The sequence below is a fragment of the Manis pentadactyla genome, chromosome 11 (assembly GCF_030020395.1).
Source record: "Manis pentadactyla isolate mManPen7 chromosome 11, mManPen7.hap1, whole genome shotgun sequence".
Classification (NCBI taxonomy): domain Eukaryota; kingdom Metazoa; phylum Chordata; class Mammalia; order Pholidota; family Manidae; genus Manis; species Manis pentadactyla.
The window spans coordinates 30,639,207-30,658,453 of NC_080029.1; the positions used below are offsets into that span (position 1 = coordinate 30,639,207).

General features: G+C 33.7%; 1 protein-coding gene across 8 annotated transcripts in view; it reads right to left on the reverse strand.

Moving 5' to 3' along the window:
• The window catches only part of PCNX1 (pecanex 1), a 197,405-nt gene that overhangs the window by 16,199 nt on the left and 161,959 nt on the right, over positions 1 to 19,247 (reverse strand). For all 8 annotated transcript variants that reach the window (XM_036913325.2, XM_036913324.2, XM_036913329.2 and 5 more), the window contains 11 exons: positions 18,378 to 18,528; positions 16,346 to 16,487; positions 15,169 to 15,346; positions 12,469 to 12,577; positions 11,505 to 11,634; positions 9,147 to 9,205; positions 7,173 to 7,388; positions 4,721 to 4,974; positions 2,801 to 3,031; positions 2,068 to 2,168; positions 1,140 to 1,290 (listed from right to left, as the gene is read on the reverse strand). In XM_036913325.2, the coding sequence (XP_036769220.2) occupies positions 1,140 to 1,290; positions 2,068 to 2,168; positions 2,801 to 3,031; positions 4,721 to 4,974; positions 7,173 to 7,388; positions 9,147 to 9,205; positions 11,505 to 11,634; positions 12,469 to 12,577; positions 15,169 to 15,346; positions 16,346 to 16,487; positions 18,378 to 18,528 (1,722 nt within the window). The remainder of the gene's footprint in view (positions 1 to 1,139; positions 1,291 to 2,067; positions 2,169 to 2,800; positions 3,032 to 4,720; positions 4,975 to 7,172; positions 7,389 to 9,146; positions 9,206 to 11,504; positions 11,635 to 12,468; positions 12,578 to 15,168; positions 15,347 to 16,345; positions 16,488 to 18,377; positions 18,529 to 19,247) is intronic.

The window sequence follows — 19,247 nt, forward strand, 5'->3', positions numbered from 1 at the left end:
CCTGTAGCAAGAGAGAGGGCCTGAGCTGAGGCATCAGAAAATACAGATGCCCTTGTGCCTCAGTTTCTTCTCTGACATGGGGATAAACATCCATCATAATGTTTTGAATTAACAGAAGATGTCTACCAGGAGCTGTCAGCTTATTATGCTATATAAAAGAGAGTATTTCTTATATAGCAGATATGTTAATTGGTTATCTTTTGAGAAACTCTAAAGTTTTAAAAACATTTTGACCTGAAATATCTTTTTCTTTTAAATACATTGCATTTTGTCTAAAAACTCTAAAGCTAGTCTGATGATGGACAATTCTATTTGATCCCTAAGGCATATTTTCCCATCATCCTTGAAGTAGTATTCCTTTTCTCAGTCTTTCAAATAATATATCCCTTATTAGTAATGCTCCCAAATAACATGAACATTAACTTCAATCCAACACATTAGTATCACCTGAAGAGTAATTCACTTTTTATTTTGGGAATAAAAAAAGATGCAATCAGACTTCAGTACACACAGCAGATATGTTTTAATGAATCTTACCATATTTAATGTAGTCTCTATCATATCTGATAACTATCGTCAAGCGGAATGATTAGATCAGCAAGTGCCAATACCTAATTTTGCAGTACATTCTTGAAATGACCCAGGATTTTGGATATGCACTTTGGGGCCTTATTTTAATTTTACTGCCCTACTGGATTATTTAACTAAGGCTAAACCTGTCCTAACCATCTTTTATTCCGTGTAACATGCTAAATCAAATTCATAGTTCATCAACAGCAGCACTTACAAAGCTCCTGACACGTTACTACACTGCACTGAGAGTTGGCCAACACTCAGCTACAGGAGTGTGAATTACATGCATGTGAAATGTGAAGTCAAAGCAAGAATTACAGGGGCCAAAAACCTTTATTTCCAGTTGGTCGCTGCTTACATTGTTTCTCAAGTTCATGCCCAGATCAGTCATTCTCTAATATTAAAATTCAAATTTACTATTAGAAACAGGTTCAGGCTTCTAAGACTTAATATCTTGCCATGAATCATATTTTCCTTTTTTTCAGATCAGAGTATTTCTCAAAAGGTTCCTAAGAAATATAATTTGGAAGTACCATCAAACACCAGTAATGCATAATTCTTCTTACCTGGTGAAGTTTAATGGACATACGGATTCCAGGGACTACTACTTTTCTTAGCAATTCCATGTCAGCAAAGATCCATTCATCTCGAATTGAAGAAATACGGAAATCTCCCTTAAATAGGGCATGCAATCCATAGAGGAATGACTCTAAATTACTGTTAAGATTGGAGATAAAAGTTTACATATTTTGACAAAGATCTTCCATTACACTGATTCTTAAATCTGATTGTGCATCAGAATCATCTGGGAGAGCTATGAAACCACAGATTCCAAGAACTACTGTTCTTGGAACCCCTGAATCAGAATCACAATGGACTGGGCCTGTTTGACTGGGGACACTTGTTTATGAGCCCCAATAATACAGAATCCATGAAAATTAAGAACAGACAAAGCAGTCTGCAAGTTAAAAGAAAGGAGGAGCTATGGAAAACATGTAGTAATCACTAAAGAAAAATATGAAATTTGTGGTATTTCTCAATTCTGATTCATTTGGATGGGTATGTCAAGAGATCCAGTTTATATTTAGAGTCCCAAAATCGAATGTACAACTATATTAAAAGTATAAATGGTCTGGACAAGAACTGCAAGGAAATACAGAAAAATAAAAAGAGGTGAATTGCCAGAAAAATAGATATATACAGCAGGAGACCAATCAAACTTTATGGGTTGACTATTTTTAAAAATGTCTTAAATTCATTAAAATATTATCAATAGTTACTCACACATGAGCGAATTTTAAAAGCCAGCTATCAACTATTTAGTAGAACTCAACTATGTTTAGCAAAAGACTTATTATACAAATACAGTATCAGAAGGGGCTTCTGCAATAAATTAGCACAGAATTCTTCCATGAAAAACTATTTCAGATTTTTCAGATTTAGGTCATACAGCTTTCCATAATCTGTTCCTGAAAACAGCAATGCCTTCCTTACCTGGACATATGATGGGATGCAGTCCCCAAAGCTCTCCGTCCTAGAACACAGAGTCCATAACAAAGAGTCACCAGGGATGAATCTTTGTCCACATCCAGTGGCTTTAAAAAAACAAGAAATTTTAGTTATCAGAAAGGTATATAAGTACTCGACAAATCATAAGATACCTATTTAATAAATCAGAGGATAAAGACCTCTACTAGTACATAATTTCTCTTTAAATAAAAGTTCTGCTGAAAAGAAACTTGACAACAGAACAGTATAAATAAAGTATAAATGTGTATGAGGAGGTCCTTTGGAACCTTTAAATAAAATCTAATCCTTCATAATACTGGAACCACACTTAACAACGACTGCCTTATTATAGAGTATTAGGATTTTAGCTAAACATCTCAAAGTACTTACTGGTATACAAAAAGTGCCTTCTCCTGAAAATATAACATTCTCTCTATTAATTAGTTATTTCTGGACATAAGCTGGCAAGCAGGCTATTAGTGATGGCTGCACATTAGCCTATTAGTGACTATAACCATAGCGAAGAAAATCAAATTAGTATCTGTGAAATATTGCTTCCCTTCAGCCTTTTAATTTTTTAAAAGTAACTGCAGGTTCTCTTATTCAGATGGTCAGAAAGAGGAAGATACGACAAAACTGACCTCACAATAATGAACAGCAACATTCTTCCATCTTTGAAAAAACAGATTCAAAGAGTTATAAATGAAACAAACTTTACCTTTGCTCTTCGGGAAGAGCAGTACTCTATCCAGTTAAGGTAAATCACACAGAAACTCTCCCTGGATATGCCTGCTAATCGATGGTCATAGTCTTCATCAATGTTTGGATTAAATGTCGGGTCCACATCGACATAGTTTCGATCTGCACACAGACGCAGTCCTTCCTGCATTGTCTCATTAGCTAGCCACTCCTCCAGCTTAGAAGAGGTTGTAACATAATAAATGATACCCTAATGAAGAGAAGATGAAAAAAAATTTTCAGGTTAAATCCCAGTTTCAAGTAACTCCAACTTCTTAGTAAATAAATTCCAACTGTTCTACTGAAAGTATGACTTGAAGTATTTTATTCTACCTTAGTATATATTTTAAATGCTATAAAAATATAACTCAGATGTTCCTGGATGAAAAAGTTTATTTAATACTTTTTAAATCACAACAAAAAATTCAGCAAGGCAATTACTCTGTTGATTTTAGAGCTTTTGAATTTAGGATATTTTAAGAGGTGGAAAAACTTCTCTGTGGTACATTTATTTTGAGAAATTTCTCAGAGAAATCTATTAAACCATCTTGTGATCCTTAGCCAAACTATAGAAATGTAATAGTAAAGCAAAAGAAATATACATATTTAGAACTAGAGACAGAAAATGCCAAACATACATACAGAGTTGTAAAATCAATCTGTTTAGCTTCCTGAGGATGCATTTAACCAAACAGTAAACAAAAGATTTAAGGTTCAACCCCATCAGCACAAATAAGGTGTCTCACAGAGGTAGTAACACAAGATGTGGAAAATTCAGACATGGGTCATTAAAATTTATAAAAATAGGCTTACTTATAAGCCCCCAAATCATAACCTTGCTGTAATTTTGTAAAATCTTTAGCAAATATAGAATACCTGTGCAGTAAATAACTAACCTTGCCCAAAGAGAGGTTTAGTCTTTGCCCTTGTGTCTTGAAGGTAACCCCTAGTCCCTTGGAATGTTCTACCTGCTAAGAGAGTCTTTGTTCACCCAGGGGCTTAGAGTCATGACCTCCGGAGGAGCTGGAGACTAAGCCTGGCCGCATGGATGGTTGACCACATCTAAATGACTGTACTCCAATTAAAACTCCACACCAAGGCTCAGGCGAGCTTCCTTGGCTGGCAACAGTCCATGAGTATTGTCACATGTCATTGCTGGGAGAAACAGGCACTGTCCACATAACTCCACCAGGAGAGGACAACTGGAAGCTCATGCCTTGGTGTCTCTGGACTCTGTTCTCTGTGCCTCTTCCCATGGCTGATTTTAACCTCTACCCTTCCACAGCAATAAAACCCAACCATGAGTATAACAGCTTTGCTGAGTTTTATAAGACCTTCTAGCAAATTAATGAGCTTGAGAGTGGCCTTGGGGACCCCGAAATTGTAGTTGGTGTTGCAAGTGGGAATGACACTCCCAAGATTTGGGGGTCTCCCAAATCTTGCAATACTTCTATCCAGTTTGTTAAAAGCAGTATAAAGCAAATGGTTAAAAGCAAGGGCTTAACAGTCAGAGAGGCCTGGATTTTTAATCCATAATTCCACTTACTAATTAGAGGATTTGGGGCAAGTTAACTTCTGATCCTTGTTTATTTGTAAAACAGGAATGTACTATTCCTTTAGAGAATTAGGTAAGATACAGATATATATGTATGCATACATAATGCCTAAAACTACAAACTGTGAGCTAAAACCAGTAGCTATTACCACTAATGAACCATTGGAATAATTCCACTGAAAAAAGAAATAGTATGACCTTGGTGGGTATGTTTCATTGACTTTACTGAATATTACAGTATTTAAAACATGACTTCGAAGCAAAGCTCTCCCCTCAAAAAGAAAAAAAACAACTTTTCCAAGAGCCTGTAATTATCAGAAGACCTAAGTAGGCACACACTCTTACCTTGACATAGTAAGTGGTGAGTACTTTCCGAAGATCAAAGACTTGAAGCATAGATGCAGCACTATTGTCAGTGATGCTATAACCCTCTAGAATATACTTAGTGACTATCACTTCCCACGCTAGCCAGCGCTGACTAAATGCAGCATTAAATGAAAGCACATGAGGAATATGGCCAGGTTCACAACAGCAAAATCCTTCATCTTCCTCAACGCCCTCGGTAATGGCCTCCACTTCCCGTTGTTGACAGTAAGTACCTTTAAAAAGACAGAGAGAGATGGAAACCACTACAAAGGGGGTGGGGGTGGGGGGAAATGAAGTGGAAAAAAATGAATGCTTCAAAGACACAAGAAATTTAGAAAAAAGATCCATTTTTATAGCTATTTGAAAGTATGTGATTGATTTGCCTTAGAATGTTCGTTATCCTGCAGCAAGCTCCAGAAAGAAATCCAGGCATACTACATATTAATCTCCTGCAGAATCACGACGTGCATTAACACATTAAAAGACTCTCAGAATTTGTGCAGTGAAGTAACCTTCTGGATTTTGATGTATGGATTCCAAACTTTTCAAGTTTGGGTTTACAACTGCATTCATATCAAATGAAGGCCAAATGAGTAAAGGTTCATCTTATGAAGGTTTGAGTTAATTCAGTAAGAGTGTAATAAGAAAGTCATAGGGCATACAGTACAGACAGACACACAGAACTCAATAGAATCTGAGCTCTATTTACCAGTGTCATGTCTATGCTGCAAGCAGAAATATTATACACATCCTGCTTGTTTGGCTATCCAACATAACAGCTCAGTATAATTTAATCTTAAAGACAAGATACTTATCAACAGGCATTCTCTGCATTAGTATCATTGAAGTAAAAATACAAAATCAGATTGAATATAGTATGACCCACAGCAATCTAGGGCTAATAAAATATCATCTGTCACATTCATCTTAACTTTTCTTTTGTTCTATGGTCTTGCTTCCTTTTAAGTTTATAAATTCCTTATATTACGCAGAGCACTATATAGGGATTATATTCAATTTTACAAAGGCACATATTTAAATTACATTAATATGTATTAAATATGTAAAAATAACTTAAGTGGGACTCCACATTTTTCCTTTAAAGAGAATATATACACCATCCTTGTTTGAAAAGCACTGGTTTGAGAGAGCCTAGATGGGTTAGAGTTGAACAGCATTGGGTAAGACTCTGAAAGAGGTGGAACTAAGGTCCTGGACTCCTAATGGAGAGGCAGAAACAAACCATAAAATAAGGATAGGAAATTTTGATATATCTACAGAGAGAATGGATTATAAATAGATTACAAATGAATAATAAACATCAACATTTACTGCCTTAATTTGAGTATCACACATGTAAAATCTTATTGCCAGTGAATGGAGCAACTTTAGAGAAGCACTTGCTCCACTTACAAAGATATTATGTAACAGGCCTTCTGATTCAATGCCACAGTGAAAATAAAGCTATAGCATATAGGTCTGAATTGATCCTATATTTAGCCAAAGGCTTCTCTCTTATTTCAAGTTAAAAACATGCAAGTCACTTCTTAGAATCAATCAAAATATGGCTTGGATGCTCCCTCTCTAAAAACTCCGAAGTCGACAAGCTCCCTAGAATGGAAAGATGCATTAATAGGACTTTCTTAGTTCCTCTAAAACAAGTGTCTTTTCATGTTTATAAGATACTCAAATTCAGCCATTATTATATATATATACATATATATATATATATATACACACACACACACACCACACACCAAGTTGATTGATGTTTCTTAAATGTGTGGTTTTTCTACATAGCAATAACTTTATTGGTCAGTTCATAAAATTGCTGCAGGCTGGTGGGGGAATAGGAAGTAACTGCTTAATGGGTTTTATTTTGGGGTGATAAAAATGCTTTGGAACTAGACAGAGGTGGTAGTTGCACAACATTGTGAATGTACTAAATGCCACTGATTTGTTCACTTAAAAGTTGTTAATTTGATGTTATATGAATTTCACCTCAAAAAAGAAAAATGTTGAAAACAAAGGCACGGCATCTATGTGAAAGTAACTGAGGCAGCTACTCTCTGCTTCAAGCAAAAACAGCCTTCTATGCAGCCAGCCATCTAACAAGTATGTGCAACTGGTAACAAAGAGAGACTGTCAAGAGAGCAGGCATGGAGCAACAGAAATTCAACATCACCAGGAAAATAAGTCAATTATACACTAGTGATACTAGCCTTACATATATAGCACACCACAAAAATGATTCTTCTCTGATGGTGAAATTTGGAAAAATACCTGATCATTACTTCTTAACAACTATTCTCATTCCACAATTCCAAAAAGTAAGGATCTAATTTTATTATAAATTTTTATTTGAGATGGAAACACATAAAACTTAGATGTCACAGGAGTACACTATAGAAACAGAAGATGAGTTTCTTACCTCTGAATTCAAGTCCCCGCAGCTGGAAAGTGACCAGCCCATTGCCTATCTCTATAAGGTGAACTAAGGCATTGAGGTAGTCAGAGGCAAGAATGAAACAGTCCCCTGTACTGTAGTTTCCCCACCGTCCCAGGAGCAAATCACCACAGAGACTGTGTTGTAAGGATCTGGTCAAATGTTCATAAAAGATGGAATTCAGATTGTTGTCATCTGATCCTATAATAAGGGATTAAAGAAAATGTTAACTTTTACCGTAAGTCCTCTTTAGATCAACAAATAGGATTGTTAAAAATACTTCATTTATATATATATCTTTATTTTTTTGACAAGGAAAATAATATACATACCCTTAAAATTTTTATATAAAAATGAAATATGAGATTAATGAGAAAAGAGTCAGAACTTAGAGTTAGAAGTCACATAACCTCTCTAAATCTCTGGTTCCCATCCATAAAATGTGATGACTGGATTAGATGAAACCTAGGGTCTCTTCCAACTCTTTAATAATGCAAGATATTTTCTAACAGTATTCAATTATTTAATGAATCACACCTTATGATTAAAACCATGCAAGAGAAATGGAAAAGATAAATTCAGAAGTAGAACACAAAGAAAAACTGATAAAGGAAGTGGATAAAATAATACAAGATTTGAACAAACAAGACAGTCCAAAGCAAAGAGAAGTTGGTCAATCAAAAAAAGGCTACATATTGAGATGACTAAAACTAGCTTAACAGGAACAACAGCAAACAATCCAGAAAATTTACCAGCATCATCCTTTAAGAAAAAAATTAGTATAAGACATCAACTAACAAATAAAATGACCATCTTTAGAAGTAACCTATCCAAAGCAGTAATATGTAAAGGGATGCTTGAAGGACAGTATTGGAGAATGGCAAAATATACAAACCTTTTAATTATTTTAAACTCAGCCTAACTAAAAAATAAAATAATGAAAGGGGAACTCCAGACTCTACTTCAATAAAATGACTATATTTAATGCTCTGTCTATCCATTACAAAAGTGTGTGCTTTAGTTCAGGACGTGGTCTTTTTCACTTGTAGGATGGCATGATCAGCACCATGAGAATTCCAAGACCCTTACAAAGATATATTAGTGCTGAAATGTTTTGTCTATCAGAATGTGATAAAGACAGTTATCAACTACTAGCACTTCTTAATCCAAATTTGTAATGATGAATCAATCTGATTATTATAATTTAGTTTCTCACATAGAGCATTTGAAGGAACTGCCAGTCAAATGGATACATATATGGCAGTCTATTTGGAAGTAATATATATTTTAGTAAATTAGTTGAAATTCTGGTTGAAAAATTAATCACTTATGGCTGGATTTGTGAGATTCACCCTCCCTATGCCAGATTATTAATGGCTGGGCCAACAAAAGGATGTTCCCCAAATGACAGAACTAAGGATCAGACATTAGATAACGGTACCACCACCAAAATGCTACCCATTGAAGCCCTCTTGAGTGGCTATTTACCCCCCACGATGTGATATCTCTATATACAATAAACTAAATGAAATTAATAATTACCTAAACATTCAGAGAATCAAATGTATTAATAATACACATTTGGTCAGATTGTACACTCATCAATAACCTGACCAGTTTTACCTTAACTGTGTTTTTAACTATGATTATACTTTATAGTTTTTAGGTTTTTTCACACAGGTTTATATTTTTGAAACCCATGAAAGAACAATCTTTGAGTGGCATTTTTTATTCCTATCAGCATTCTTAAAATTTATTTTATAAAAGATGGGTATGTACATGAATAATACTCTAATTCATGTATACTTTCCTAATGTAAAACAAAATAAAGCAAAGGATATTTAGTTTTTAAAAATTGACCACTTGGAGCCCAGAGAGGATTTCCAACAAGTTGGGAGTGAAATATATAAATACCAAATCCTTCAGACTTGATCCTTTACTCACAAATAGAGCTATTACCTGGATTTCTATCAAGCTGGGAAGCCAATCTGGTATTTGAATGATCCACTCGTTTTGTGCTGAGGAGGGCAAAATAAAACATATTTAGTACATTTTTATATTTGAAAAATGTTTAACAATTAAAAGGGAGAAACTATATGACATAGATGAAACAAATACTACCACTTTATGAGTATCTCTGAGAAAAACCTATGAGCATATTGATAGAACTCCTTAGTGGCATAATTTTAGGGTTAAGGTTTTTTTTTTACTGAGACCTCCATAGTACATAAATAAGATGGTTATTTCCTAGCTGATGTTTCACTGAACAGTGTGTGGAAAGGCACTGAGTTTAATGTAAAAAAAAAAAAATGAACACAGTATACAGGTCTTAAAAATAAACAGGGCATGAAACATTCTTTGCAAGGGGTAGTTAGTTCTATTAATGCCCAGGGTACAGTGTTCTTCAGAAGAGGGCTCCCCAAATGTGATCCACAGAAACTGGAAGAGGGAACTTAAGACTCCTTCAGGAAGTTTTCCAGATCAAAATTATTTTCATTACTGAACTGTTACTTGCTTTTTTTACTGTGTTGACTACTGCATTGGTGGTACCAAAGCAATGGGGGGTAAGATGGCTGGGGCTTTAACATGAACCAAGGCAACACCACCAAATGGTACTATTATTCACTGCCACACATGCACAGGAAAAAATAGCCAAAATTCATGAGAATGCTGCCAATAATAACATTCAAGTTTTCAAGCAAATTTCAGAATTTTGGAAAATAGAGTATCTACCATCATAAGTTTAATAGCTTCCCAATACTTTGAGATTGGTGGTGATGTGAAAGAATACAATGTGTCAAAATTTGCAAGACCTACATTACCTAGTGAACCAATATTTTTTAAATGGTCATAAATGCTGTTAGAAGGGAATACATGGATAAAAGATTCAAAATAAAATCCACAGATATGGTTTTAGATTCCATACTGCCGTTGATCTTTAAGAAACAACTATTTGTCAAATTAGATCAAAGAACACCCACACTTCTCTGAAAAGGCTATTAAATACTTCTTTCCTTTCAATTATGTCTCTGTGAAGCCAGATTTTCTTCATATACTTCAACCAAAACAACATATTACAACAACAGGCTGAAAGCAGAGCAGATATGCAAATCTAGCCATCTTATATTAAGCCAGACATTAAACAAATTTATGCAACTATAAAAATGATACTCTTCCAACTTATTTTTTAGTGGGATGGAAGATATAGTTATTTTCATTATAAAAATATTATTTATATTAACATCGAGTGGGTCAACTGTTATCTTTTAATTAGCTATTAAACATTTAAAACTTTCCAAGTTTCATTTTCTCATACAGTAAATATTGGCAAATAAGCCTGTATCAACAAGAACTCCTTGGAGACTTCAATAATTTTTAAGACTGTAAAGGGGTTCTAAGACCAAAAAAATTTAAGGACCAATGCCAAAGACATTATTTTGAACTAAATTTAAGTTAGCCAAGAATAGGATATAAATAACACTGAAATTTAGCAAAAATGGAAATACCACATTTGATTTTAGACTAATGACCAGAGCAAAAGTTTCAAATCCACAAGCTAGTTCATGTTTAAAAAGTGAGATGACTATTTTCACCTATTAAATGTCCCAATATGTTTAAGTGTAGACAGAAAAGCAGCTATGGAGATGGCCAGTAGAATTATTAATAGTACTGGGCTCTTCCTCAATGTATGTTAATACATATTAAAAGCCTTTAAAATGTTTAAACTCCATGCATCAGTAATTATCTTCTTAAATATTTTTTCTTAAATCAAAAAAATAAAAAGACATTTGGTGAGATGACATATACGGATAGTTACTAGGCATCATATAAAACAGCCTGTGTAAGAGACTAAACCTAAATGAAAATACTTTATGAACAAAGATGGTCATTGAAAATTTATCCTCATGAGAAAACAGAAATAACCTATGAAAAATTTAGTTCTAGAAACATTACTTCTAAGAAAACTGTAAGATAACTAATTTGGACTATATACACATTGCACAGTATAAAGTTTGAGAGTTTTATTAATATGGAATAATTCTAGGAAATATCATTTAAAGAAAAAAGACAGAAAAATGAGTATATTCAACTAGAACTAAATTTTTAAAAATCTCATAAACAGAAACAAAGGTAGAGAAAATAAATAGTATTCATTGATTCTAATTTTATAAATTTTGTAATTTTAAGAATATAAAATTTTAGCAAAATATCTTGGCAAAAAATTACTAACCATTAATTAATTACTTATAACATTGTCAATAGTTTTTCCTAGTAAGATTGACAAAAACTGGCTTTCAAATCATTTATTTTACTCACTTATAGTCTCTCTCCCAGAATTTCACAGGTCGAACATATGAAGTGATGAATATTGCACTTCCCAGAAAGGGGTTTAGTGGAGTAGAAAAGAAGGCTGATACAGCAGCCTGAACAAACAACATGGCTGAATCTTGGGGAAAATGGTTAAGGACCTTAACATTCATCTAAGACACATGGACACACACACACACACATCACCTGAGCACATGTGCACATACACACACAAATATACTGCAATTACAGAAATTAGAAAAATGAGGTCCATCAGAGGAATACAAAAGAGGGTGTCAACAGTGTAAGGGAATAGAAACACAAAGACAGCCAGGGAAGTACAAATTGACATGACGCTTTAAAGGAAGCCAAACAAATATTTGCTACTATATGTTTGGTAGAAGTCCATATATCACTCTTGGGTAAAGATACCTGGGTTTAATTTTCCAGAGGATTACATTAAAATTTATAGATACAAAAAGTCTGCATGTCAACATCTACATGATCACTAACCTTTACTTTTATTTAGAAAGTTCTCTTAAATGATGAGGATATTCTGGACATAAAGTTTAATTATAATATGATCATGAAAAATGTTTTATATACTCGTTCTTTTAAAAGTATTTCTAAACATATTTTGTATTTATTGAAAATTCCAGGATTTAATACTAACAAATGCAAACACAAAATTTTAAATCAGAATTATTAAATTATGAAACCTTAATGTTTTTTATATTAAGATGATCTATTATATATATTAAGATTATATTAAGATGATTTATTATATTAACACAGATGTTAATATAAGCTAAATATTCAAAATCAATATAGGCATGGACTCAAAGGACTGAATTTTTGATAATTTATCACATAGTAACTTATACTCTTCACCTGTGAAAGGTTATGCCTACAAACCAACATTCTCATCAAGGATATAACTGCCCTTTATGTAAAACTTTTCTTAGAAGGATACGGGGCACTGCAAAGGGCTGAGCAAAAGCATGGAAGGCAGAACCCCATGTAATTTGCCATGGGGCAATGTAAGTGTACACAAACTGCAATTTATAAAGGAGTTCCCAAAGCTGTAGGAGGAAAAGAAAAACAATCAGTAAAAAACCTTATCATCATATATTTGAGTTAGAAAATGAAAGACTCCTAATATGTATTTTCTTCCTAATAGGGAAATGGCATTGAAATTACTTGCCATTTGTATAAAAGGAGAAGACATATCAACTGCCAAACACTGCACATATTTTCAAGTAAATGCAGCTAACTGATTTATGGATTTGTGTTTTGTCCATTTAAAAAAATTCTTTGGCCTCTCCTAGCTACACTGGTACTACTATGAGCAAATCAAAGAAAGTCAGGAATTCTAGATGTCTATTAAGTTTAAGTAATACATATATATTTTTATCCTGAGACACATTTCTTCAAGTTTTAATGCTTTGGAAGCTGCGTTATGGTTTAAATGCAATGTCAAAAAGAATCTGAAAGCAGCCAGGAGGGGATAAAGTTGCAATACAGTTGTCACTGCCTAAGAATTTAATAGTGCGTACTAGGCATCTATCTGTTAATAATCTTAGGTATTCTCATCAATGGATATACAATACACATTTTAGTCTTACTTAAATTAGGATCTGTTTTGTTGTGAACATGTCTTCAACACTGAAAGAGAATTACTATGTTTACTCAAGATTGCATCTGCATGCTAGGCAATGCAAGACCCCAATTCTCAAAACAAATCACAGAATCTTAAAAGCAAAAGGTTCTTCCGTGCCATGATTCAGGCACAGCCACATCATGTTTAAGTCATTTAGCTGATTTACAAATGAATCTGTTTAACTTCCAATTTAAAAATGAATCATAGCTTCAACCAATTAGGAAACACAGATGAACCCTTGCATTCTTTGCCATGACTTAAAATCATGCTGGCAATCCTTGGGGCTAATATGACCAGGATGACAGCAAGTAAAAGCAGCATGTATATTATCAAGATGCCTTTAAAAAATTTGCCTAAAAGCAGTGATTCAGAAAACTCTTCAGATTCTGAATGTGAAATGGACTGTACTCAAATTTTAACTCTAATATTGAAGAAAAATTGATAGGCAATTACATGGATAAGTGGTTAGTGGATAAAAACATTTCTGTACATATTCAGAGCAATTTTTTCTTAAAAGGTTTTTGAACTGATGGCGTATCTGACAAGGGTTATCTTAAAATAAAAAATATATCTGAAGACATCCCCTGAATATTACTTGATTATCACTGTTAAATTCTATCCACTAACCATATGAAATGCCGACTCCTTAAGGTCAGAGCTTTCTGTTTTGTTCACTGATGTGGCCTAAGCATCTAAAGCAGTTCTTGCATATGGTATGCTCTCAAAAACATTTTTAACAACTGAAAGTATTAAGAAAATCCAAACTAATGCAAGTTAAGTGTAGTGATTATTTCAAGGATTGTTTATAGTTTATATTTTACTGTAACTTTCACTTTTCCCAACCAATATAATAAGATGCAATACAGTTTCTACTCTAAATATTTAGATATGTGAGAAACCATACTATTCTTTATACAAAAAATTATCTGATTAACTTTCTGTCTTCCTCCTTTGGTTAACCATGCTCCCTAGAAGAGGAAATAAATAATAAAAATGCATACAAATTAGTGATTGAACAAATATGTCTAAGTATTTTAGAAGCCATTGGCACAATATGTAGCACAATATTTTGAAACTGACTGTCACTAAAACCTTGTGGAAATTAATGGTTTTCCATTTGTACTGTTCCCATCCTTGGTCAGACCTCTATCACATCTGAATTACTATCACAATCTCTTAAACTTTTCTCCATACCTTTAGGTTCTCTCTTTCCCATTTCATCCCAAATGTGGCTGACCAGGCTAACTTTCCTAAAATTGGGCTTTTACTGTGTTTTGTAGCTGCTCATATGCTTCAGCTCTCTGTAACCTATCAAATGGGATAATACGTGTCAAAGTCCTTTGTATGGTCAGTGTTAACATGAAATCTAAGCTTTTTAAAATTTTTAAATTATCTTATTGCACAACCTAGTTCATTTAGAAAGGTAGTGGTGTGGTTCCACAAAATGATTCTTAAGAATGGGCAGCAGACCACCCAGATTTTACCATCTCACTTGTAAAAGGACTACAAGCACCTGTCTTATGGGTGGATAGCACATTTTAGAAGCATTCTGTAAGCTTCAGAGTATTCTGCAAACATCCCTATTGAACTGCTCCCGCAGGGCTATGCGGCCAACAGACATACCCACTTCATTCAGCGTTCATGTTATCTCCGCCTTCCATCTATGAAGCAGCTACAGGCCGGTTCAATTGCTACCATGTCTATTTCTAAAATTCTTCAAAATCAAACCCCCTTTTTGGAAGACACAAATATTTAAAAATATATACTTATTAGTATCTCTCTAATTTTTCCATACAACTTATCTTACCTTCCTTGCTATAGTAAGAAATATGTCTTTTATGGATCACAGTGACTGGCACTGTTTAGGGCTTCTAATATGCTCCTAAATAACTGATTGATTAAAGAAAGGTATTACTTAAAAGATAATGATATGAATGAAATGCAAGCATAATTCTCACAAAATTAAGAAGAAACTTTTTACAGACAGGGATACTCCTTTCAGCTATAAATTACCTTGCTGAAGAGTATGGACATGAAGAAGAGATCTAATAGCATGGTCTCTGAAAAAGCTTCATAGTCAATTTTGAAAAAGAGCACGGTGAAGATGACTGTGACATACTGATATGTAGGGCTGCTAAAAGAGGATCGTAGCAACTTTAGACCAGCAATGGTGATCATTAATGCACCAAATCTATAATATAAAGAAAGCAAAACTCATCAACCAATGACTGAATTTTAAAAAATATACTGACTTCAGAAAAATCACCATTTACTAAGCATATAAAATTTAAACATTTTTGTGGCTATTTTTTTATTAAAATATCATTGATATACAATCTTATGAAGGTTTCACATGAACAACATTGTGGTTTCAACATTAACCTATATTATCAAGTCCTCAGCTGCCTCCCACCATTGCAGTCACTGCCCATCAGTGTAGTAAGATGTTATAGAGTCACTACTTGTCTTCTCAGTGCTGTACTACTTTCCCCATGACCTACCTATATTGTGATTGTGAATTATAGTACCTATTAATCCCCTTCTCCCTCTCCACCCCCTCCCCTTTGGTAACCACTAGTTAAATTTTTAACTTTTAAAAATGATTTATATAGCTAAACAAATCACATCCTAAAATAACTTCTTATAATATTCCCTTATAATAATATGTATTATGATCTGTCTTTTGTATAAATAAGCATGTTTAGAAAATAAGTAACAGTACTGCAATTTTGACATGTGGTTCTCTAGTTCCTCCATATTTCTATTTCTTTAACATTAATAGCATTTGGCACATAAAAAACATATATTAATGCTTACCCAACAACACATACCTAACTCTAGTGGGTAGACCAATAGGATGCCTCTCTAGGCAATTGATCACCTAGATGGTCTGATTTGTAGTACAAAAAAATAGCCATCCCCCAAACTCACTATCTAATATTAAAAATAACCTTTTTTAGTAAATGTGCTCTCATAAAATATCAGTTAACAACAAGATGTCTGCAGTAGTGATATGCCAAGAGCAGTAACAGATGTTCAGAAAAGGAAAGTAAGACAAAATTTCACCTGAATTTTTAAATCTCAGAGTGCCTTGACCCAAAGAGACTATGATTGTTACTTGGTCAGTAACTTAAAACATTGCTGACAGCCCCCAGTAGTCAAACTCAGATTTAAGAAATACTGTACTTACTCTGCATCCAGTTTTTTTGGACTAGCAATTGTCTCTGCACTGCTACTAAGTTCGTTGAGAACAATCAATGGATAGATGATATTCTTCTCCACAAAAAGAAGCCACACATGAAATTTCTCAAACCACATCATAGTGGCAGCATCTAATAAGGCAATATCAGACAAGACCACATCAACTAATGTATGAAATATTTTTGGCAATCTGATAAGAATTCAACTTCAGCCCTACCCCATAAAAAATGTAAAAAATCTAGTACTTCAACCATCAGTCTAAGAATTCTGAGACATATCTAACTTTGCAACTGAGATATTGCTTAAATTTAGATGAATTTCATTTTAAACTTTAATTCCTGAAACCTCAATTTCTAACCATAACTTTTTCCATTTATGCCTATAACTTTGGAGAAAGGTTACTGGAGATTATTAGACAGTCTCTTTCCCCAAAAAAGAAATGTGATCTATTAAAATATCTATTTTCAAAATCCTAAAATACACACACACACGAGATATATCTCAGGACAGATGTGAAAGTATGGTATGTTTCGGATTCACACACTTCGTAAGAGTCATCTTCATTGCCAGTAATATTGTTTCCAACATGTTAGTATTATTAATTTCACTGGGTAAAATACTAGGATAAACTGAAAGATTTAAGATCAGGCTCTTAGATTATCTGGAACCAGTGTCACCTGGCTTTAGGAAGTTCTCTAATGAATAATACTTTTCTTTCAGCTGCTAAAATCAGTATAAGGGGTAAAAACATCAACTTTTCTAATACCTAGTATTTTCAGTAAGTCAAAAATGTTAGGTTAATTCAAAATTTGTAAAAACATAGACAATGTTTTTTTAAGATCAAAATAAAGAAATATCAATTATTTAGTGAGGAGTGCTCTTTAAAAACAGATATACTCAATATTATTTATCTGTGAAAGTAATACTAACAGTTCAAAACAAAAAAAATACATCATTCTAAATTATTTTCCTGATGGCAGAAGCTCTCGTATAGTTTTATGTCACTTTGCCATATTAGAAGAGCATGTACCTTGTAAAACTTCACCAGCAGTACTATTACTGCAACCTACACATTAGTGTTTATTTAATTCTCTCTCCAAGATCAAACTGCTGATCACGATTACAATAACATGATGCTTTATAAGCAATTTTGCTAAAAGGCCCAGGAAATTTGCTTTGAGAATACAAAGTCAAACTTGGAATAGAAAGCTTTCAAAAGCTTCAGAGTTCTCTAAAAAAGTTAATTTCTCTCCAAACAATTGACGAATTTAGGCTTTATGGTAATTCACTATCTGAAGAAAAAAGCTGAGGAAAAAATGTTTACTTGTTTAATCACTGGCATGTAATAAATGATTTACATACATGTAAACTTTTATTACTTCTCTAAAATGAGGAAATAGAGTATATTATGGGACATGAGTCCAAAGATCAAGGACGAAATACTTACAACAAGAAAGAAAAGCCAGGGTTTAATGTGGTAAACAAGAAGTTGCCAAGTGGACTTGCCTTCTACCTCTTTTTCAGTCATTTTATACTTTATCCCAAATCTGAACAAGTAACAGCAATTATAAATGTTTTAAAGTTCTCTTTACTTGACCAACTCTTTTACACCTTTCTCTGAGGGAACATATGTATCTCTAGTGGAAACAGGAACAAAGACCTTTCTATTCTTCCTACACTTTGAGCCAAAAATGTTTCAAATAGAAGTTTTGAAGAGGATTGGGTTGTCTGCATATGTCAAGGAAAACTGAGGGAAGAGAAGTCATAGTATACTCAGAAGGATTCATCAGAGAGGTCTGTAAAGAACAACACAGAGAAGGAAGAAGTTTTATTCTGTGGAAAGTTGGCATTATAGCACTGACATCTGTACTTCAATAGAAATTAAGGCATCCTGCAAAAGGTTTGACTCATTACAGCTTCAAACTAAGTATAAGGGACACAGCCAAAGCTTAACTGTCATCTTTCAATAAAGAGAAAAAAATCCAGTGTCTTAAAAAGAAGCATGTTAATGAAATACTTACTTCGAACTTCATACTGATTATATTCCATTGTCTTCAGCAGAGGGAGAGAGAAACAATGCCACGGTAGCTGTTTTCTGACTTGCGGCAGCACATAATGGGTTACAAAACCCAGGAAGCCGACCAATGCATACAACACATACTTGAGAGCTGGCTAAAAGAATAATGTTGAGAAAATTAGAAGTGACTATGAGACCCATAGGAGAACCTCTAATTAATTAGCTCAATAACAGCAAAGTCAATTTTCAAAGGCAATAACTAAACACTTGCCTACAGCTGACATGTCTGTATTATGTAGTTTTTCTGATTAAATCAGCTATGCAAGTTAGTGGCTGCTAGTGTCTTACAGATATTTTAAAACGCATTGACAACTTTCTTTGGGGTCTCATGCTATCGTATAATTAGAGAATAGCTTGATGTGTATTGCTTGCTATTTACTACAAGAATGTTGTATGTCACTTGTATTCCTTTTTGTGCCTTCACATGGTATTAGAAATGAATTCTTATGTATGACTAAATTCACAAAAGAGAAAATCAAATACCATCACTTCTAATATTCAAATTAAGTCATATTTAGAAACTCTGGAACCTCTTGGATATGAAGAAGCTTCCATTTGAACCTGGAAGAGCCACTGGACCTCAGCTTGTGAAGTACTATGGAATTAATCATTCAAGTTGGAAGAAAAGAAAAACAGGCAAAAAAGTTAAATAAAATTAAGAAATGTAACCTTTGTTCCTGGCCAAATTAAGTAATAGGGGGTTTACTTTCCCATATGAAAAACCACAACAGAATAAAATATATGAACCAATGGTTTGCAATGCATTTGACATAAGGAAACAGATGAGGTCAGCACCAGGACTACTTCCTGCCTT